General features: G+C 39.3%; 2 protein-coding genes across 4 annotated transcripts in view; one reads left to right on the top strand and one right to left on the bottom strand.

The window, feature by feature from the left end:
• Nucleotides 1–4911: 4911 nt before the first annotated feature.
• The window catches only part of Lztfl1 (leucine zipper transcription factor like 1), a 23120-nt gene continuing 5082 nt past the window's right edge, over nt 4912–22949 (bottom strand). For both annotated transcript variants that reach the window (XM_050141440.1, XM_050141441.1), the window contains exons 3-10: nt 19793–19987; nt 18196–18256; nt 12311–12382; nt 10897–10962; nt 10732–10809; nt 7264–7440; nt 5981–6084; nt 4912–5364 (exon numbers count right to left, since the gene is read on the bottom strand). In XM_050141440.1, the coding sequence (XP_049997397.1) occupies nt 5346–5364; nt 5981–6084; nt 7264–7440; nt 10732–10809; nt 10897–10962; nt 12311–12382; nt 18196–18256; nt 19793–19987 (772 nt within the window). In that variant the 3' untranslated portion in view covers nt 4912–5345. The remainder of the gene's footprint in view (nt 5365–5980; nt 6085–7263; nt 7441–10731; nt 10810–10896; nt 10963–12310; nt 12383–18195; nt 18257–19792; nt 19988–22949) is intronic.
• Ccr9 (C-C motif chemokine receptor 9) overlaps nt 12395–22949 on the top strand; it is a 72281-nt gene continuing 61726 nt past the window's right edge. For both annotated transcript variants that reach the window (XM_050141438.1, XM_050141437.1), the window contains exon 1: nt 12395–17890. The gene's annotated coding sequence lies outside the window, so the exon portion shown is untranslated. The remainder of the gene's footprint in view (nt 17891–22949) is intronic.

Below are 22949 nucleotides of genomic sequence, written 5' to 3'. Positions count from 1 at the left end.
GAACGAGTTGCTTTGACATACTATCTCTTTTACTCCCAGATGTACTTTGACATATAATTCACATATCAAAGTGACCCCTTTGAAATGTCTGATTCAGTGGATTTTAGTATATATACAATATTGTATAACCACCTTTACTAACTCCCAAACACCTAAACTGAAAAATAAACCCATTTAGGGTAACCCCACCTCTTCTTAGATTTGCTTATAGTCACATTGGTGCGGCTTCCTGACTGTACCTGCAGGCAACCCAACTAGAGGGAGACTTGATCCTCATTCAGAACAGGCTGGACACAGCAAGGAATTAGTAGCTCAGATTTGTCATGCTTCTGTAGAAGTATTCCAAGTTGTTTCTATGAGTGTCGCAGGGTTCCAGCAGGATAATCTTGGTTGCTTGTGTGGAAACTTAACCTCTCTCAATTCCTGCCTTGTAGTGATAGGAGCGGCGGGGCTGCGTCCCCGGCACCCCGGCCGCCTGACTAGCTTATGCCCCGAAATAACAACACACAAACTGTATTCTTTTAAACACTGCTTGGTCCATTAACTCTAGCCCTTACAGGCTAATTCTCATATCCCGATCAACCCATCTCTAATAATCTGTAGCACCGGTCTTACCGGGAAAGATTCAGCATGTCTGACCTGGCGGCTTGCTTCATAGCGTGCGTCTGCCTGGGAGAGAGGATCATGGTGTCTCTGAGCTCACTTTCTCTTCCTCCCAGCATTCTGTTCTGTTTACTCCTCCCACCTATGTTTTAACCTATCAGGGCCAAGCAGTTTCTTTATTGCTTAACCAATGAAATCAACAGATTGATATATGACACTCCCACATCACTGCCTCCTTCAGGAATCCCGATATAAGTCACTTGCACCCAGACCCTGAACTGGCTAAAGCTTTCCTCAATAAGGTTATCATGGGATCTTTTGTTAACTGTTTTGCTCAATCCTGATGAAATATGTCTCTTACCTTAAAAACCACAAGGGCCAGCAAGACGGCTCAGCAGATAAAGGAAAAGAAATCTCTTTTCCCAAAGTCTAGCATTTAGACAAAGCCAACATCCCCTCTGGGACTTGAGGAAAACAGTCCCTATCTGCTAAAAGGAAACATTCTTTTCATCCCTGGAAAAGGGTTCTTCCATTATTAGTATATGCTTGTGACGCCTACTAGCCTCTCAAGGTCTGTGCTAGCTTTTATTCTAGTTCCTTCAATCCCTACTCACGAGCACCTTTAAAGTATTAAAGTCCTCCACTTTAATTTACAGGTTCCCTCCTTCCAGGTACCTGTTCCCTTAAAATCCTGGAAATCCCATCCACTAACCCCCCAGTCCCAAGACACAGCCTTGGTGGTTTGGATCAATTTTTCCCTCTTAACTCATGGAGCAGCTATTTTGGTTTCTTTACTGTACCCATTTCATTCATCTGGTCACATCTTTCCTTTTTTATTTCTTTTTTCCACTCAACTGTCAAGTCTGATGACCTGAGGTAGATCCCTGGATTCATGTGGAGACAACCAACTCCCACAGGTTGTCCTCCGACTTCCACGTAAACACTGTGGCATGCACGTCCCATGCTGGGTGGTGGTGGCACACACCTTTAATGCCAGAACTTGGGAGGCAGAGGCAGGTGGATCTGAGTTCAAGGTCAGCCTGGTCTACAGAGTGAGTTCCAGGTCAGCCAGGGCTACACAGACAAACCCTGTCTCAAAAAACAAACACAAACAAATTACATTCAAAGGCATCCTTCTGCCTGGAGCATCTGTCAAAGCTTCCCATGGTAGCATTTTTGTGAGGTAATGAAGAGAACAGGAGAGCTGAAAGAGAAGGAAAGCTTGCCCCACATGCCTGGCCACCACAGACACTGGTACTTTGTGTTGACATGGATTTCTAGGGCAAAGAACCCACAAATTTACTGTACTTCTCAATTTCTTAATTCCCCCTTTAAGGATTTATTTTTTATGTGTACGTATGTGTACCATGTACATGCAGATGCCTGTGGGAAACAGAAGAGAGTATTGGTCTCTTGGAACTGGAGTTAAGAGTTTGTTGTAAGCCACCTTACAGGTGCTGGGCACTGAATTTGGGTTCTCCAAAAGAGCTGCAAGCTCTCCTAACTGCTGAATCATCTCTTCTTTATTTCTTTACTTTTGTTTTCTTCTTTCAGTATTGGAGGTGAACCCAGGGCCCTCCATGCTAGGCAATATGCTCTACCACTTCATTCTATTCCCAGCCCTCTGTTTACCTTTTGTTGTGAGGCAGAGTCTTGCTAAATTGCTCAGACTGGACTTGAACACACTCTGTAGCTTTTGCAGGCCTTGAACTTGTGCTCCTTCTACTTCAGCATCCCAAGCTGTTAGGGCAACAGGCCTTCGTCACCAGGCTTAATTTCTTGCTAGCAAAATCTACACTGCTCATAAACCTCTATTTAATGAATTGATAGCTGGCTCCATACATTACTACATTTAAAAATTGCTACATTAAGAAACAACAGAAGGTGGGAAAGAAGGGTAGCTCAGTGGGTAGAGTGCTGGTTGTGCAAGCATGAACCTGCGTTCCGATCTCAGCATCCTTTACACGGGCACAGAAGCATGGCCTATAATCCCAGTGCTGAGAGGGAACCTAGGGGCTTGATGGTCAGGTGACAGAGTCTGCCTCAAAAAACAGAGAATGATAGTGGAAGACACTCTGCATTGACCTCTGATGGACACACGCATGCGCACACATACATGCACACACAGGCATGTATGCACTCGCAAGGGCATATATGCCCACACATGTGAACAAACACATATGCAAATACCACATATATTAAATAAGATTTTCAAAGCTTTTTTCCTTAGTCTCATAATTAGTAATTTTAAAGTATAAAAAGTTAAATGATAGTTATAAGCACAAAAAAGAGGAAGTTATATGAGATCGACTTTCACTTTTCTTTCTTTTATGTATATGAGCGTTTTGCATCCATGTATGTCTTAGCACCACACGAGTGCCTGGTGCTTATGGAAGTCAGAAGGGGGTGTCAGGTTTCTTGGGAATATCAAAATGGAAGTAACAGATAGTAAAGGTTTTATCAAATATAATTACATATTTCAGAGAACAAAATATTCTATATAATTATATTTATAAGACATAAATGAGTAAATATTTAACACATATACAAATATAAGATAAGAACAAATAAACATTTAACTGTCAAATTAAAGATATTAGCTGCATTTTATTTGTTTTTGCTTTTGTTTCACAGTGTGGGAGCTGATCCCAGGGCCTCATGTATGGTAGGTTAAATGCTGCACCCTGGCCAGGAGCTTCATTAAGATGGCTTACCAGCTCAAACTGTCCACAGCTACCAGAACATTAACAGCTTACTCAAGACTGAACTATTTCCTAAAGGGCTAAAATGTATAGACTAAACTGGCTTTTTTAGTCAAATGAGGTAAATCTTAAAACTGGGAGACCAAGTAAAATAAACATTTAAAATCACATTTTGCTGAGCGGTATGAGTTTAAAAAGAAATCAGTACAGCAAAAAACCCAGAAGCAGTAAATGGTGTAAGTAAAAGAAGCATCGCATTGATTTATGCGGCCTACTTGTTTATCCTACTGCTTAAGAGAGTTTAAGGTTTCACAAATACTTTTGAATTTATTATTCAACAAGCAGAACAGACAACACAGACTATTTCAAAACCCCTACCAACAAACATAAATAAATAAACTTTTACCCAGCCATGTTTTACAGTTTGTTTAATAAGTCTTTCTTTCTGACATTAAACTGAGAAAGCTGCAGGCAGAATATAACTAAACAGTTTCTGAAAGAAACATTTTCCATTTAGTTAGAAGTTCTGGTTTCTGACTTAGACAGAACATCCTAGTCCACAAATGACGAGATGGACTTTTAGTTAGGGTTGGGCTAAAGAAATACAGGGTAAAACTAGAGCCCTCAGTGAGCACCCTACAAGAATCTGATGAGTGATCGAACTGCAGATAGACGGATGAGAAAAAGTGTGTGGGAAATGCTGGCTTGTTACTTATTTTTTTCTCTTCTTTGCCCATCACTCATCTTCTAAGATCACCTTCCCTGCTTTTTCTGGGAGAAATTACCTCACTGTTATTTGTTCCTTGAGTATTTTAACAAAGCCTACAAAAACCCCACAGTACATTCAAAGCTAGTACTAAAAGTTTGAGTGAAAATAACAGATGTAAGTTTTTATCGGTACACTCTTTCCAGGAATAAGTTCCCTATTTGTGGAGGTGGAGATCGTCTCTCAGGTTGTTCACACAGGATGTGACATGTTTTGAGAAACGGGAAAACTTCCATGGTAACAGGTGAAAGGTAAACGCTTTCCTTCTGAGGTTTAACTGCCTTGTGGTCTTTATTTATTCGTGTACCACAACGCTGCACTACACACTGCAGGTTTGTGTCCTGTTTCTAATACTTTATATATGATCAGCCAAGGAAAAGCAAACCAATAGAAATACTAAAATCTCTTGAAAACACCATTTATCTACCATATACAAACTATGACCCAAAGTCCAACCTGGAACCTTGTCACTGACTTTCTGTTGAGTCAGAGTTTGAAAGAGTTATATTTTACATACAGGCTAAAAGGATATTCTGGAAATAAGTCTAAAGATCGCATATACTCTGAGTCCACCTGCTTTCTAAACTGTGAAAGCATAGGATAAATCTGACTTCTCCATCCATAACACATACCCGTGATAAGTTAGGATGCTAGAAAATGCCTGCATCTCTTTTGATAAGCAGCATCGTGACAGAGAGGAGCAAAGGTTAACTGAGTCTTCACATTTACTGCACTCACTTTCCCTTATAACTGATTAAAAATGTTGACTACAGCAGACAGTAAACATATTTCCCATGAGTTTATACATTTTGAAGATGAGATAGAATAAATTAACTAGAATTCATTATTAAAAATAAGAGGTTTATTTGTAAATCTTAATAACTTTACTATTCTATCTTTACGTTCTGGGACTGTACAAGTAATGGTGGTACTGTTTCTCTAACATTAAAAGGGTTACTCTTCTTCCTAATGCAAAAGCATGGCTCTTATTCCCATTCTAAACTCTTTTCTACCATGAAGAAATCTCACTGTACTTGCAAGAGATTCTAGGGCATTTGACAGACAGATGTTTGGGACAACAAAAAATCATTACTTTTTTTTCTCTTCTCGGTTAGAGAACTAGAGACAAGAATGCTAATTCTAGTATTACAAGCAAAGTCTAAACACTAGAAAAAGGAGAGAATATGACAAAAGGCTTCAAAATACATGGCTGAGGTGGATGGAGATAACTTGCATGTTTATGTGTGGCAGGTTCTAGACAAAACCTTCAGTCTTTAATCTTCAGATTCGTATCTAGAGATAAAATTAAGAGCATATTGTCAGGATCCCTTTTGTTGTTGTGTCGTAAGTGAAATACCTCCAGTAGCCGTCTGGAGTAACTGCTCACTTTCTATCCCTATTGTAGCAGAAAGCAGTGCTACTCAAGACTGGTGTTAGGATGGTGACGCGGAGTCTCCATCAGGTCACCTAAGACATCGTCAGATTCCAGGCTTTGTGGTCGTTTAGTCTAAGTCTGACAGTCCTCAGACGATCATGAGTAGCTGACATGACTATGGGTCACGGTACAAACCCCCTCCCATTATAGATCTGATCTTGACTTCACCTCACAAATGTCCTCCCTGAGAACTCTGACAAAGTCACTGATGACAGAATGACCCAACAAGCAAAGGTATTAGTACCAGGAGAACACCATGGAGCACCCTGTGCTCCCTCGCCAGCTGCTATTTCTGTGCCATTACCTGCTAACGGATCCACTGCCAAGAGCAACCAAGTATTGTGTGGCGAGGGAAAATGTCTAGCTGGGACTAAAAGCCACCCTGTGGACTGAACATGGGCCTACCCAGGATTGACTGATTGGTACCAGCGGGCAAGTGTGGAGAGGAGCCCCAGGGTGGACCGGCCAGCTTACCTTGCCAGTCTTTTCCGTAGGTCTCTGATTTGGTCGTTCTTCTTGGTGAGAATTTCTTTCATGTTTCGATATGCTGCTGTTTGTTGGAATTTTTTCTCTAACTCCTGCTTTGTGAAAAATGTCAGCCATTACTAAGAAATGTTAGGAAAGAATAACAAATGTGATAAAAATACACAGCCTGCTAATTTTCTTATTTCCTTAAAAACATACTTGTATAAAATTAAAACCACCTGAACTTTAAAAACATTCTAAATGAGAAGTTAATAAAATAGTACTGTTTTCCAAAGCAACACTATGTTAGCAAGTAACAAGTACAATCTGCCCTAGATATAGGAATCTGTATGTCACACAAACTAACTTTCATGTAAAATATATATAATAGTTTTTTAAATTCCCAAGTTCTAAAAACTCAAGAAGGGTTTTTAACTTGAATGTCTTTAAAAGTATTCATTTCTTATTTAATTGTATGTGTATATAACAGTGTGAGTTTATATAAACTGCATTCACGCAGAGAACAGGAATTATGGGCAGTCGTAAGCCATCAGATGTGAGTGCTGGAACCAAACCCAAATCCTCTCCAAGAGCCTTAACCACTAAGCCATATATTTTTAGCCCTTAATTTGAGAATTTTAAATTTTAGTTTTAGGACTGTAGCACAGCTAGTAGAACATTTGCCTAGCATGCATGAGTCTTGGCTTCTACCGCTAGCACCCAGAATCCTTTTAAAAAAATACAGAGGATTGAAAAACATTAGATTTTCTTATTTATTTTACGTACATGAGTGTTTCACCTATAAGCATGTATGTTTACCACATGAATGCCTGGTGGAGAGTGGGTGATGGGAACTGAACTCGGGTCCTCTAAGAACAGCTGTGCTTTTAACTGCTGAGCCATCTCTCCTGACTCACACATACATTTTAAAGTATCTAAACCCTAAAGTCAAGAATTTACTCTCTATGTATTTCCCATATAAAATATTTTGAGAAATATCTCAAAAAAAAAAAAGAAAGAAAAAGAAAAAGCCACCCAGGTCTCTGTGAGGCTGTAGGAAGAACCAGCGGAAACAATGCAAAGGTGTGGCGTGGAGGCGGCATGTGAAGAAAGGAGAGTGGTCTGTTCACAAAGATAGAAGAACAAAAGTGCCCCCAAAATAATAGGCCTTCAAAACAAGCATTGACTAAAACTCAGAATAAAAACAACCCGATCGATCCTGCCATTGCCTAGCATTTATCTGGTCATGTATGCATTAGATCATCAGAAAAACAGGCAAAGGTGTGTCTGACCTTTTCAGCCATGCTCAGCTGCTCCTGGACTCTGAGGAGGTCATGTTTGGCTGCTGCTAGGTTTTCCTCCAAAGACTTTTGGTTCTCTGTCTTATCATTAAGGGTTTTCTGAAATTCGTTCTTAAGAGCTGCGACTGTGTTTTCCAAGTCATCCAAGTCATGGGCCTTTATAAAATCCTATGAAAAATAAATACATGAGTAAAATTTCCCTTGACATACTAAATAACAGCTGTTTCAAAATAGTGATCCAACATTCAAGGAGACAGTAATGCCGTGTTGTGTGTGTACATAGCTCTTCTCACCCGTCTGGGTAAGTGCCAGTCCCAGCAGGGTTGCCAGCAGGCTCAATCCAGCCTCAGCCTTGGTATACACATGGCAGATATTCAGTAGTCTCTGCATTCCAAATATAGAAAACAGGATTTCTGAACCGCTAGAATTTCAGTCAAAGACTGAACAAGAGAGAAGTGAGATCTTAATCTGACAACACAATGTGTATGCGGGCTGGAATGGCAAATCACTTGGAGAAGGGTGTGGGGGGCGGAGTTTCTTATAAATCAAGTTGGCCTCACACTTGCTTTGTAACCAAAGATGACCTCAAACACCTACCCTCCTGCTTTCACCTCCCAAGTGCCAGGATTACAAGCATGCACCAACATGCCTGGTTTATGTGGTAGTAGGGATGAAATCCAGGGCTTTGTGCTCGCTAAGCAAGCCTTTAGTTAACTGAGCTATATCCTAGGCCCCTGACACATCATTTTGGAAAGTCAAATTAAAAAACAAAACAACCCTTATTTTCTGTCTCCATTCCAACCTCTCTAGGCCTCTTCTTTCTTCTGTAGCAGCCTGCCTGCATGAGTCTCCCCACACACCTATGTTTTTGGTGTGGACCCTAGCCCCTAGTTCCTTCATGCTGTCCTTCTCAGCTATTCTTCCTACTCCACCTCCATTTCTCTGTGTGACTCTGAACCTACAGAAACACTCTCTGCCAGAGACTCCACTTGCCTAGGACCCAGAGTGGGCAACAGTGAATAAAGAATGGAACACCCACCCACCAAAAACACAGCCAGATATCTACACCAAAAAACACTTCAAGCACCTTAACTCCAGATGCTAAAATCTCAGCACTAAAACATGAACAGTCAGTATAACATGCCTCATCCAGAAGCCAGGAACCCTGCGGTAATCAGAGCTGAGAAAGGCAATCTAGCTGATGCACAAGACAAGGACTTCAAAAGACAATTATGAATTTGTTCAAGGACCTTCAAGAGAATATAAACAAATGCCTTAATGAAGACAGTGAAAATACAAACAGTTGAATGAAATAATGAAAGCATTTTAAGGCATGAAAGTAGAACTAGAATCACTAAAGGAAATCCAAACTAAAACCTCAGAAGTAAGCCCCACCAATAGATTACAAAACATGGAAGAGAGAATTTCACGTTTTGAAGGCAAGGTTGAAGAAATGGATAGCTCAGTCAAATAAAATGTTAAATCTTTAAAAAAATCCATGCTCAAAACTATACATGAAACCTGGGATGCTATGAAAAGACCATATCTGCAACAATAAGGTTAGAATAAAAAGAAGAAACTCAGGGGCTGGAAAGATGGCTCAGTGGGTAAGAGCACTGACTGCTCTTCTTAAGGGCCTGGGTCTCAGCACCTGCATGGTCCCTCACACCTGTCTGTAACTCCAGTTCCAGGGTTTCTGACACACACACATACATGAGGGCAAAACACCAATGAACATTAAGTACAAATAAATTATAAAAGAAAAAGAAACTCAAGTCAAAGGCACAGAAACTACTTTTAACAAAATCATGGATGAAAATTTCCCCAGTCTAAAGAAGGAGGTGCCTGTTAAGGCACAAGAAGCATACAGAACACCAAATACATAGGACTAGAAAAGAAATTCATACAGAACAAAGAAAGCATGTTAAAATCTGCAAGGGAAAAAGACCAAATCACATATAAAGACAAGGCCATTTGACAACACCTGACTTTTCAATGGAGACTCTAAAAGTCAGAAGGGCCTGCACAGATGTTTTTCAAACTCTGAAAGACCACAGATGCCAGTCAAATATCAATCACAACTGACAGAAAAAGATTCCACAGTGAAACTAAATTTAAGCAATCTACCAGTCAAGCTCTACAGAAGGCATTACAAGGAAAACTTGAGTCTGGAGAGGTTAACAACACTCAAAAAGGCACAATAATCCCAGACAGCAAATCACAAAGGGGGAAACCTCTATCCCAACAACAAAATAACAGGAATCAATAAATACTACTCATTAATAACTCAGTACTAATAGTCTCAATTTTCCAATAAAAAGACACAGATTAACAGACTGGATTAGAAAACAGGACCCATCTTTCCACTACATCCAAAAACCACATCTTACCATCAGGATGGACATCACCTCAGAATAAAAGCATAGAAAAGGATGTACTAAGCAAATGGACCTGAGAGGCAAGCAGGTATAGCCATTTTAATATCTGACAAAACAGATTTCAAGTCAAAACTAATCAGAAGTGATAGTGAAGGACACTATATACTCATTACAGGAAAAACCCACCAAGAGGATATTACAATTCTAAACATTTATGCCTCAACACAAGCATATTCAAGCTCATAAAAGAAACAGTTACAGCTACAATCCATATTAACCCTCACGTGTGATACTGGATGATTTTAGTAACCCCCTTAGTCCACTCTTGCCAACACACAGGTCATTCAGGCAAAAAAATAAATGGAGAAATCCTGGTGTTAAATTACATCACAAACCAAATGGACCCAGCAGACATCTATTGAAACACTAAAGAATATACTTTCTTCTCAGCAGCTCATGGAAATCTCTTCAAAATTGACCACATACACAGACAAAAAACAGGTTTTAGCAAATATAAGAAAATTGAAATAACACCCTGCAGTCTATCTAACCACCCTGGATTAAAGCTGGTCTACTCTTTCAAATATACCCATTCAAATACAGAACTTGAAGTTCTAACTAGAACAATAAGACAACTAAGGGAGAACAAGGGGATACAAATAGTTAAGGAAGAAGTCCAAGTATTTTATTTATTTTATTTTTCTCTATATAGAAACCTTAATAATCCACAAGGAAAATTTTATAGTTAATAAACCTTTTTTTTTTGCATAGTAGTAGGATACCAAATTTACACAAAATCCAGTATCTTTCCTATGAACAAATGATAACCAACCGAAAAAGAAATCAGGGAAACAGTACCTTTCAAACAGTCTCAAAAATAAATAAAATATCTTGGGACAACTCTAACCCAGCTAGTCCCGTGAGCTGTGACTCAGCCCTAGGGAATGAACAAAGGATGGAGTTTCTGAGCCAGGGCATCTCAATGTAAGACAACAGACAGAGCATGAGGAACAGTGGTTATCACTAAAGTTTCTAATTTTATTTTTAGAAGATGTGGAAAGGATAGATAAAACTGTTTTACCTGTTCATTTCCTTGATCAAGCTGTAAATCTTGAAGTGTCCTTTCCAATTTTGACTTCTCATCCAAAGCATTTGTAGCCTATAATCAAATGTAACCAGGATACACTCACTCAACTTTTCTCTCGAGGTTAATTCTTCAATAAGTATTGGAGGATTTCTCAGTTACCTGTATTTCAATGGTCTTCAGCCTTGACTTTAATTTTTCATTCTCTTGTTGAAGTCTTAAAATTTCCTTTGTGAGTAAATTCAAATATTATTATTTTAAAGATTTATTTTGACTTTATCCACGAGTGTTTTGCTTACATGTATATGTGTATACAATGTGCGTGTCAGTGGAAACCAGATGAGGGCATCAGATACCCTGGAAAAGGACTTATGTGTGGCCTTGAGTTACCACAAGGGTGGTGGGAACTGAGCCTAGGTTCTCTACAAGAGAAGCAAGTGCTCTGAACCACTGGGCCCTTTCTCCAGCCCCCAAATTTTATTATTTTAACCAAAATATGTTTACCACTTGGAATGATCACTGCTTGTTTCACTTAAAAAGTAATCAAAATTATACAATGGCTCAAAAATTCAAATGCCCTGGTTAGGAGTAAAATCATGTTTTCGTAAAGCCTGCCCAAGCCCACAGCTGTGAATCAAGTTCAGCTTACAACTCACAGCTGCCTTTCCCTCAGAAACACCTCTTCTTCTCCTGTTCTCTGTTTTCAGCCATTCTCCTTTCTTATCTAGCTTTCTGATTCTGCAACTTGGGCCTGTTCTTTGTCACACTGCTGCCACTTAGCCCTGAAATCACACTACCTTCATCATTTTAGTGCCCAGTACTCCAGCTTCTGCATGGCTCTGAGGGGAGGGAGGCCAAACAGTTCTGATATAAGATGTACCTCCCTGACCAGTCTGATTTTGCATTTTACTCCGATATAATGCTGGACTGCTCAGAAGACCCTGTGCTCGGTTATTCTGAGTCATGCCAACCTTCTGTCTGCCTCTGGCCAGTAGCCATTCTGCTCCCTTGCCAATCAAGCCCCCTTTAACTTAACCTGTGTTTATCTTTAAGACCCAGCTTGGAGGCTGTCTCATTCAAACGCCTATTCTTATCTCCTCACATCCACACAGAACTATACTACCCACAGAACCGTTTAGGTCTCTCATTTCTGCTTCTGGAAATGTCAGTTCCTACTTCCCAATGAAATGATAACAGTTTTGAGAGTGTGCAGGTGCTTTTTTAAGTACAACAAAATCTGACATGCGTAATGCCGAGAATATGGGAGTTGAGAAAAATTTATTTTTACACTAATAACTTCTATAAGCATTAAAAAACCATACATTTTTGTGGATCACAAGTTTCAAATGCATGCCAGAACAACATAGTACAAAATTCCCTGCCCTACACTTTACTGAGAAAAGATCTATTGGTCACTTCAGACTCTACAAAGCAAGTATGCCCTCTTCTGGACATTGGGTTTCATTCAGTAAAACCGTGACAAGACTATTTCTCTTACCCTAGCACTGTACAGGAATTGGGGGTGCAAGGGGCAGAACCATGGCTCTCCCATTTCTCAAAATGATGAGACTATTACCTTGTTTAGAAGTTCTGTTGTTCCACCTTCATTAATTGGAATAAGTTTAGGCTTTGTGATGTCTATGATGGGCTGTAACAAAAAGAAGAAACCAATCTAAAATCACCACAGAGTAAAGCAAGAATCATTAAACATTTGCAGTTTCTAAATGGAAGATATAATCCATAAACAACCCACCAAGCCTTCAGCTCCACAGATAGAACGGTTCTGGGTGGTTTCATTCTGTTATGTCCAGTGCCTATGATGTGCCCTATGAAGCTCAATAATGATAGAAAAAAAAATGAAACCCAGCCAGGCATCGTGGTGCACACCTTTAATTCCAGCACTCGAGAGGCAGAAGCAGGAGGATCTCTGTAAGTTTGAGGCCAGCCTGATCAACAAAACAAGTTCCAGGACAGTTGGGGCTGTTACACAGAGAAGCCCTGTCTTCAAAACCCAGAAACAAAAAACAACAAAACAAAAAACAAACAAGCAACCCTGCCCCCGTCCCTGCCCAAAGAAACCCAGCCTCCCTGTACCTTTTTATTAATACAGATGGAAAGTAGGGAGACAAGGAGCTCATAGCCAGACTTGATAAAAATATCTAGCCTCTAGGACTGTGGTAGATTTTCATCTGTGGTAGCTTAAAATAATTTCTATATGAACCTTATACCACGAAGCTGTAATGATTGAGGAATTATAAATGACCACAAATATTTGGGTATTTTAGTAGCCCTCTGACCCCAAAATTCCTTAGTCAAAAATACGTTCCAAAAAGTTATTAGAAAATGTTTTCTATGTCTCTATACATGGATTCATCTCAGTAGTGTTTAGCTGTCTGACAAGAGGAACTATTTATGATTTATGGTGTACCTAGTAAGGGATACCACAGCACATAATTGCTTAGAAAGACAACCAGTCTGTCTCCACCTGCTGTCTTGTAATCTGCCTATAGCACACAGTGAAGAAGCAGAGTCAGGATTTAATCACAGGGGTGACCACCATAAAGTATATGCTCTGCATCAGCTGAATGAAGGGTTTACAAGACCTGGGATTCAGGCTGGACTGTAGGAATTGTGGAGACACAGAACTGGCTTAGAGGGCAGGCTCCTCCTGGGACAGATGAGACTAAGTTGGGAAATGGTTGCTTGGCAAACCAAGCATAGATGAAAGCAAACTTTCTCTGCCCATTTCTCAAACGTTCTGTCAGAATCTGTACCCTGGATAAGGAAGTGGCCTTTGAGCTCAGTTCTTCATGCTCTACCAGATATAAATTAAAGAAGTACTTTGCTTCTGTATACTTTTGCCTTGTTTCTATGTACTTCTTTTCATTTTTATTACTTTTATTGAGATATTATTTCTTGCAAGGTGAGGTAAGTTTCTCATGATCATGTATGTGAGTAAGGGGGTTTCAGAGTTGAGGTAATGCTTTTTAGTCTGTATAACTAAAGCGGTCACTTGATATAGTCTTCAATCTCATTATGTTAAAGAAATGCTCAATGACATGGTCAGACATTATGGAAACTGGGTTACAGAAGACTGGAAGGTAGTCTGTTGTTCCTTGCTGAAGGAACCTGAATATTTGCAATGGCAAATGTGGTTTTCTGACCTTTGTGCTGAGAAAGTTCGAACTAATGCAGCCAGCAACAATCCTGTGCTAAGGGAAGCTTCTTTCCTATGTTAACAGGCACAGGACCTTGTGATGACCCTAATCAGCAGGCTAATACCCCAGCTGAAACACATGACCAGCTGAGAGAAATGGGCATGGAAGCATGGGAGCGTCTTCGCCCCATGGGGAAGAAGTATGGTTCTTGGAATAAAGTTATCCAGAAACCTGACGAGCCTGATGCTGAACTCCTGGCTAGACTAAACAAACAGCAGAAAGACTGTAATTGGAGAAGAGGCAGAATCAACTTCTTAGAATGCTAGCGTATGAGAACACCGGTGAGGACTGTAAACGAGCTATGCTACTGGCAAGAGAACCAGGAGATATCAATAGTTATATGAAAGCATGCAAAGACATTTTATCTGAATGTAGAAAAATGCAATTATTTGCTGAAACTATGGCCACCGCTTATCATAATTTGCAAATGGGGAATAAAAATTCTAAAGATTTAAAATGCTTTGGATGTGGTGCAAACAGGTCACCTTAAAATAAAATTGTAGACAAGAGAAAAAAGTGCTTATTGGACAGAATCTAAGTACTAGGTAGAATTTATAGATTATTCTTCAGCACAACAAAATGAACTATATGCTGTTATTAAAGCCCTTCAAGATTTTCCTCAAGAACTAAATATTGTAGCCTATTAGGCCTATTTTGTAGGAATTGTACAACATATTTTTAATGCTGCACTTCATTCCACTAAGTATTCTTTGTTAACTTTGTTTAAATTATTACCACAGTTTTATTACCCATGTACGATCACATGCAAATTTGCCTGGATATCTTACATTTGGAAATGCTCAAGTGGATAAATTAATAGCTTTTTCCTCTGCTCAAGAAGAACATGAACACTTACATACTAATGCTAATCATCTACATGTCCAATATAAAATTCCATTTTGATAAGCTAAACAAATTATTTTAAATTGTCAATTTGTCGTCCGTTAGATATATGTTCTATTCCTCAGGGGTTAATCCTCGAGGATCTCAATCAAATAAAATTTGGCAAGTGAATGTTACCCATACTCCAGAATTTGGATGATTATATTTCCTCCATGTGACCACAGATACTTTCTCAGCATTTATATGGGCTACCCCTTTGGCTGGAAAATGCAAAAATCATGTTATACAGCATTTATTAGAAGTATTTTCCATCATGGGTGTTCCCTCTCTTATTTAAACAGATAATGGACCACCTGCTTATTCTTTTAAAAAATTTGGTAAGTTCTTCTGTGAATGGTAAAATATTGCTCATGTAACAGGTATTGAATATAAACCACAAGGTCGAGCTGTTGTTGAATGTGCCCATTATACCTTGAAACAACAAATCAAAAAATTAAAAAGGAGGAAAAAGGAAGATTATGGTATGGAATTAATGTGGGATTTTCAGAATAATGTGAGAGCCAGTTTACATCAAGCGTTGTTTATATAAAATTTACTTAATATGCCTCATGTGCATATTTTAACCAGCAAAGAAACGTTTCATAAACACCTGGAATGCTGAACTGACAGAAAAAAATTGGGCCAAAACTGCCATAGATGCTGAATGGTAGCCTGCATTGCTAATGGTGAAAGGGAGAGGACATGGTCTTGTCTCTCTGCAGGATAGGTGACAATTACGGCTCCCCGGCCACTGGATCAGGGCTTGGAAAGGAGCAGAAGCTGAAGACAGGAGTGTGACGTCGTCATGATGGCCCTCCGGTCAAAGAAGACATTGCAGTACTGGCCATAGCACGATTATCTCTAGGGAAGTGACCTCGACGACATCAGTCTTCACCTCATCAACATGGGGTCAGGTGAAATCTCTTGCAGCCCAGGGTCAGATTATTGCCCAGCAGTCCGGAAGACCGGTTACAGCTGAACATCTCTTTAGAAGGAGATGCGTACTCTGCTATCTGTCTCTTCAGTTCAGGGATCAGCTGTAAGTTATTGGGCTTATGTCCCTAACCCACCAATGTTTGAGCCTGCTTTTGGGGAGATACTGATGTGTTAGTGTATACCACTCCCAGTATCCTCTCTCCTCCTTGGAATAACTTACTTATCTGAATAATTTTGATAGGACTCCATATAATTTTACTTATGCTTTAAAAATGGTCCTTGTTTTTCAATGGATTTCAGCATTGGTTACAACCTGGTATTAAAATTGGCAGATCTCGTACCCATCTTCAAAGATGTTCAGCATGGTCCATTAATCAGACCTGGGACAATATTATTAAAATTATGAATTAGCATATCCTATATGTCCAGATTTTACATATTATGGTTTAAAATATCAGCCATTTATTTGGAAGACTTGTTTGGGCAAATTTGGCAAAATAATTCAAACTAAATGGATTAATTGGGGCCTATATGGTCAATTTATTAACACTTGTTCTGAATGGAATATTACCACTTATGATTTGCGTAATGTTACCAGGATGAATCGGGCAGAGAATGAAGCGATAACTGAAAGCCATCTCCTGGCATGGGGAGATGAAGAAATCAAGGATAATTGCATTGCCTTAATCATAGCCCCTACTGCAATTCAAATGCATATTTGGAAGATCATAGCTGCCTTAAAACCTGTTCAACTTTTTAATGGCTCATTTGTTGGAACAGCAGTATCTGCTTCTACTTATAAATTTATCTTGTTTAGAAGTACTAATGTTACTGCTTGTGTGCCACTACCACATGTATTTTTAGTTGGAAGAATCAATTTTACAACTGGAACTAGTTGTTATGATTGTCAACTGTATTCATGTATTAATTCCTGTGTTAAGTTTAATCGTCATAATCAATCACTTATGATATTACAGCAGTGTACGCATATTTGGCTGCCTGTAAACTTGGGTTGTTCTTGTGCTACTGCTTCTGTGGCTGGTATTGCTTTATATACATCCTTGCAGACAAAATACTTTGTAGAGCAATGGCATAAAGATTCTCATGAACTCTGGATACAGCAAGCTCAAATAGATGCTCAACTTCAGACAGAGATTGATGTACTTAAGCAAACTGTGGATGGTTGGGAAAGAAATATTTATCTTTGCAAGAACAAATTACCTTGTGTTGTGATTGGAATTCAACCACTTTTTGCATTACTGATTTGGCTTATAATGATTCTTTATACGAATGGAAGGTTATTGAAGCTTATCTTTTAGGCAATGCCTCTGCTCGATCTCTCATTGATCACTTACATGATAATATAGGATTTACTTTTGCTAAATCATTTCCTGATTCGGATGCCTCCACCACTGCACAAATTTTTGCTGATAAATTGACAGGATTAGATCCTAAGGGATCTTTACAAAGTATTCTCCACACCTCCAGTGGTGTGCTTATTGTAATCATTCTTATGCCTCTTTTATTCTTGATTATGTATCAGTTTTTTATTTGACCAAATGCAGAAAATTTACATACCTTAAGGTTGAAACTCCTTTTAGCTTCAAATAAAAATTTAAAAAAAGAAACTGTGGAGACACAGAACTGGCTTAGAGGGCAGGCTCCTCCTGCGACAGATGAGATGAAGTTGGGAAACGGGTGCTTGGCAAACCAAGCATAGATGAAAGCAAACTTTCTCTGCCCATTTCTCAAACGTTCTGTCAGAATCTGTACCCTGGATAAGGAAGTGGCCTTTGAGCTCAGTTCTTCACGCTCTACCAGTTACAAAGGAGTGCTTTGCTTCTGTATACTTTTTGCCTTGTTTCTATGTACTTCTCTTTATTTTTATTACTGTTATTTATTGAGATATTGTTTCTTGCAAGGTGAGGTAAGAGTTTCTCATGATCATGTACGTGAGTAAAGGGGGGGGGGTTTAGTCTATATAAAAAGCCATACAAAATAAAGCTTGTTATGCAGTTGTTCATACTCTGCATCCCCTGTGTCCTGATTTGCACAAGACCCTTACCTGGGGACCCCTGAGAACATAAGTTTGGATTCTTAATACCCCCATAAAAAACCAGGTAAGCATGGTGACCTACCTGTAATCTCTGGACTCATAGCAGTAGGCAGAGACAAGGGATTCCTAGGGAAAGCTGATTTGCTGATAAATTGGTGACCTCTAAGTTCAGTAAAATTTTCTGCCTCAGTAAAAGTAGAAAGTGACCAAAGAAGTCATTTCATCAATATCTGGCCTCCATATGCAAGCACAAACATATGCACAGGCAGCTGTACACATGTGCAACTATATACACACAAGCAGGCAAGCACACTTACACACAACCATGCATGCAAAAGTAAGTAAGGATTTAGAAATTATAAAAATTACCTTTTTATTTGAAGATGTAAATTCTGCCTTTTCAAATTCAGCCACTTGTTCTAATAATTCTCTGAAGAATAAAAGCAAATTTAAGAGAATATTCATTGACAATAGACTTCACAAGAACCAGCCTATCACATGCTTGTAAGAGAAGCATAAGACTGTATAAAACTGATATTTATTTACTAATGGTAATTTATACCACTGTAAGCAAATCTGAATCATCTGCAACTCTTGGTACTTTGTACTTGGTCGGTACATGATATATGTAGTAATACATAAAGAGCAGTGCCAATACATATATGAATGACAATTCTACGTCTCTGTACTTCTGAGGTACTGCATGATTTCCCGATTGCACAATATTAACTGTTACTGGGAAAGAGTCTGATTTGTACTACAGTTGTCTTGGATATGAAATTAGTTCACAGCATCTACTGGGCAAGAATACTGGCATATTCCATGGAAATAAAGGTGGTGTGAACAAGCCCCCAATGATCTACCATGATAGATGTGCTGTCTCAGAGACCACTCTCCTGTCTTCTTCAAACATCAACACTCGGCATTTTCTCATCAGTCACTGGCAGTGGCAGAAGCCAAGTGAGTTTCCATCCTTGCTTGGCGACTGTCCTTAGCATTTGCTCACCATTTTCCACTTGAGGAGAGATTGTTTGGAGAACAATTTGCAGGGCTTGGCAGTCGAGTCTTCCTTGACTTCTGGCATATATATATATATATATTTGTTTTGTTTTGTTTTTGAAACAGGGTCTTCCTGTATAGCCCTAGCAGTCTTGAACTCACAGAGGTTGCCTGCCTCTGCCTCTCAAGTGTTGAAATTAAAGGTGTGAACCACGATGCCCAACTGGCATGCAGTTTCTCAAGACAAGTTTTAACTTCACTGATCTCACTAGAGGTTTCTGAATTTATGAGCTTTTCAATATTGTAAAACTTTTTTAAAAAAGCCTTTTTTAGTTTACCTTTCCTAAGGTATGATTTCAAATGCAGTTATCTAGAAATGAATTTGCAATGCTGTAGTCTGAATAAAGGAAACGATACTCAAAATACATTTTCAACAGTTCCAATCTTTACTTCTGTGTACAAGACCACTGTAATACTAATTATGCTACCTACCAAAAATGCTGTAAGGAATCATTACTTTAAATAGATTGAAAAGCAGTTTTATGTAGCTCAAATGCTTTTTTAGTACCTAAGAATGGTACTAAATGGAAACAGTATCTTTTTCTTTTCTTTTCTTTTCAGTTTTTAGAGACAGGGTTTCTCTGTTTAACAGCACTGGCTGTCCTGGAGCTAGCTCTTATAGACCAGGCTCTTATAGATCAAACTTGCAGAGATGCGCCCATCTCTGCCTCCCGTGTGCTGGGAAGGTGTGTGCCACTACCGCCTGGCCAAGGAATCAGAATTTCTTTAAGAGGGCTCTGAGTGCTGCTCAAGGGACCATCTAGGGACCATCTAATGGCTGTGCTTTACTGCCACTCCACCCACACTGTCTCACACCTCAGCCCAAGGAAAGCACTAGCAAAGATAATTGCTAACTTTTAAGATCATGCTTGGGTCTCTATATCTCAACTCTAGGTACAAATTTTACCTGTTTTCAAGTTCAGAGATGTCTGTCTGTAGCTTTAGGTACCATTTCTCAGCTTGTGAGAACAGCTGCCGTAGGAGAAGCACATTGGTGTAAGCTGTGTTGATGAGCTCAGACTCCACCTCACTGTGTACCACAGCCTGCAGTCCACTCAGGATTTCTGTGACCTCATCCACGGTGTACGTCTCCTCTACCAGTCTGAAAACAGTTAAGACTCCAATGGCTAACTAATCACAGGAGCGGTGTACAAAATACAACTGAAATCAGAAACCCACATCAGGACATTTAAACAATAAAAGATTATAGGAAAACCTTTCTGGGAGAGATTTATTAAAATGATTAGATTGTGGATAATTCTTCAAATGTATTCACTTTAAAATACAACTACATGCTGAGAAACACCCCCTAAACCTTCATCTATTTTCATTACTATTATTTTTTACTTTATACTCCTCTAAATTACTATTATCACATTTAGAAACTTAAAAAGCCACCTGGGGGCTGGAGAGCTGGCTCAGCGTTTAAGAGCACTGGCTGCTGCTCTTCCAGAGGACCTGAGTTCAATTCCCAGCAACCACATGGTGGCTCACAACCATCTGTAATAAGATCTAGTGCGCTCCACTGGCCTGCAGGCACACATGCGGGCAGAACACTGTATCCATAATAAATAAACAAATCTTTTTTTTAAATAGTCATTTTCCATTTAAATTTCCATTTTCTGTCAGTTCTCTAGCATTTAGTAACAGTGTGAATCACTTAAATGTTAGTAAATGCCTAGGAGACACAAACCAAAGTTGTATATTAAATTTTCTTAGCAGTTTAGGGACGCAAAATGAAATTAAATCTAACATCTTTTTTTTCTTTTTTTTTCTTTTTTTTTTTGTTTTTTTGAGACAGGGTTTCTCTGTGGCTTTGGAGCCTGTCCTGGAACTAGCTCTTGTAGACCAGGCTGGTCTCGAACTCACAGAGATCCACCTGCCTCTGCCTCCCGAGTGCTGGGATTAAAGGCGTGCGCCACCACCGCCCGGCTAAATCTAACATCTTAAAGTATTACTATGACACCACAAAAAATTAATGTCTCCATCAACAGCAGCATTAAAATCTACTTTCATTGGAGATACTTGGGTTGGAAAGGAATTTCAGGGAATGAGCCATCATCTTCAATCCCCTAACTGTACAGACCTTAGGGGGTGGAAGAGACTTGCCTGTGGGTCCACTGTGGGTGACCACACCCCACAATTACAGCAACATGACCAAGAGTTGGAGTCCTTAGCACACCTGCACACTCCTACTCCCAATGACACCCACAGTAACCTAATTTTTGCCACTCCCAGCTTTGCTCCTCCAGTCTCTCCCTCAGACAATTAGCTCACCTTTGTCCTTTTCCTTCCTTCCAAACACACAAAATAAAGCAAGGGTCAGTTATATTTAGTCTTAGTATAACTATGCTCAAACTGATAATAAACAAAGCACTATATTTCACTAAGTAGTTCAATGTATAATTATCTATTATCATTTAACCAGAAGAATACAGCCATTTTAAAGAACATAATACTTTAATTTCATAGTCTTTATTAAAATATTAGTGTTTTCTATATTCTTTAATAGACTATATTTTTGCCAGTTATATTGTTTTCATTCACTGGAACTAATAAACCAAATCGTCAGATTAGGTTAGTTAGTTGAACAGAAACTGGTCCAAGGCTGATGACTCCCACAGTAGCTAGAGTCAACCCAGTGGCCTTTTCTTCTTACATCGGACTTGACATTAAACATTTACTTTTCATTGTTGGGCCAGCGAACTTACCAACTTTTGCTTCAAATCAGCTAACAATCGGTACTATCAAGTAAGTGTTTCATGCTATTTTTTCCTCTCCTAATTCTTCTAAATGAACAGCACAGGTTCATAACTGCCATGTCATATGGCTTTGCTCTTTTAAGAAATCACTTAAGAAATTAAAGTTATGAAAGATTTAATACATATGTCCTTCACAGTGTTTATCTGAAACTTTCCAGTATACAACAATTACCATGTACATGTCTGACAAGATACTATTACTGTTACCCCACAACTATTTAATTTCCCAAATCCATGGAACATAGTGGAGTTTCTCTCAGTCACTGCTGTGGTTTCTGTACTAGCAACCCCATGCTAGCTACCACAAAGAATCCATGTTTTTCTCTGATTTCCTAATCAGAGTTTAACTTTATTCACTCAGGACCCCCCCCCTTTTTTTTTTGAGAAATTTTCACATGACCAGGTATATAAAGTAAGTACACAGATTTACTAATTAAAAATCATAAAGTGTTTTTCTTAAAACAAACCAGGTGTGGTGGCACATGCCTTTAATCCCAGCACTTGGGGAGACAAAGGCAGAACTCTGTGAGTTTGAGGCCGGCCTGATCTACAAAGTGAGTTTCAAGACAGCCAGGGCTGTTATACTGAGAAACCCTGTCTTGAAAAGCTGAAAAAAAGATTTTTTTTCTTAAAACAATTCTTTGGTATACATAAAATTTGCCATTTACTAAAGCTGAAAGCAATTTTTCATATAATGAAATGAATGTGTTTATTTTTATAGTATTTATGTGCTTATTTGAGTATTTGATAATAAAGGACAGAGCATACCTTCAACATTTTTTCAGAGTTGATTGATAATTTGATTTTACAACCATCAATGTTGAGAAAGCTGCTTGATGGAGGTGGGTATTGTAATAATAAAGAAACTGCCTCGGCCCTCATAGGACAGAAAATTAGGTAGGCAGAGTAGACAGAAGAGAATTCTGGGAGAAAGAAGTTTAGTGAGAGGAGTCGCCATGGTTCTCCCGCTCCAGACAGACGCAGGTTAAGATCCTCCCTGGTAAGCCAGCTCGTGGGCTACACAGAATATTAGAAATGGGTTAGAACAATATGTAAGAGCTAGCCATAAGGAACTGGAACTATCCGGGCCAGGCAGTGTTTGAAAGAATACAGTTTCCGTGTAATTATTTCTGGGCATAAGCTAGCCATGCGGGCGGCCGGGTGCCGGGGACGCCGCCCTGCCGCTCCTATTTCAACAGATGGCGCCCAACGTGGGGCTCGAACCCACGACCCTGGGATTAAGAGTCTCATGCTAGCCGGGCCAGGCAGTGTTTGAAAGAATACAGTTTCCGTGTAATTATT

This window comes from Alexandromys fortis, unplaced genomic scaffold, assembly GCF_014885135.2.
Source record: "Alexandromys fortis isolate MF-2015 unplaced genomic scaffold, M_Fortis_MF-2015_v1.1 scaffold_44, whole genome shotgun sequence".
Lineage (NCBI taxonomy): Eukaryota > Metazoa > Chordata > Mammalia > Rodentia > Cricetidae > Alexandromys > Alexandromys fortis.
The sequence above is the reverse complement of the archived record's forward strand: the minus strand, read 5'-3'. Positions and strand labels throughout refer to the sequence as shown.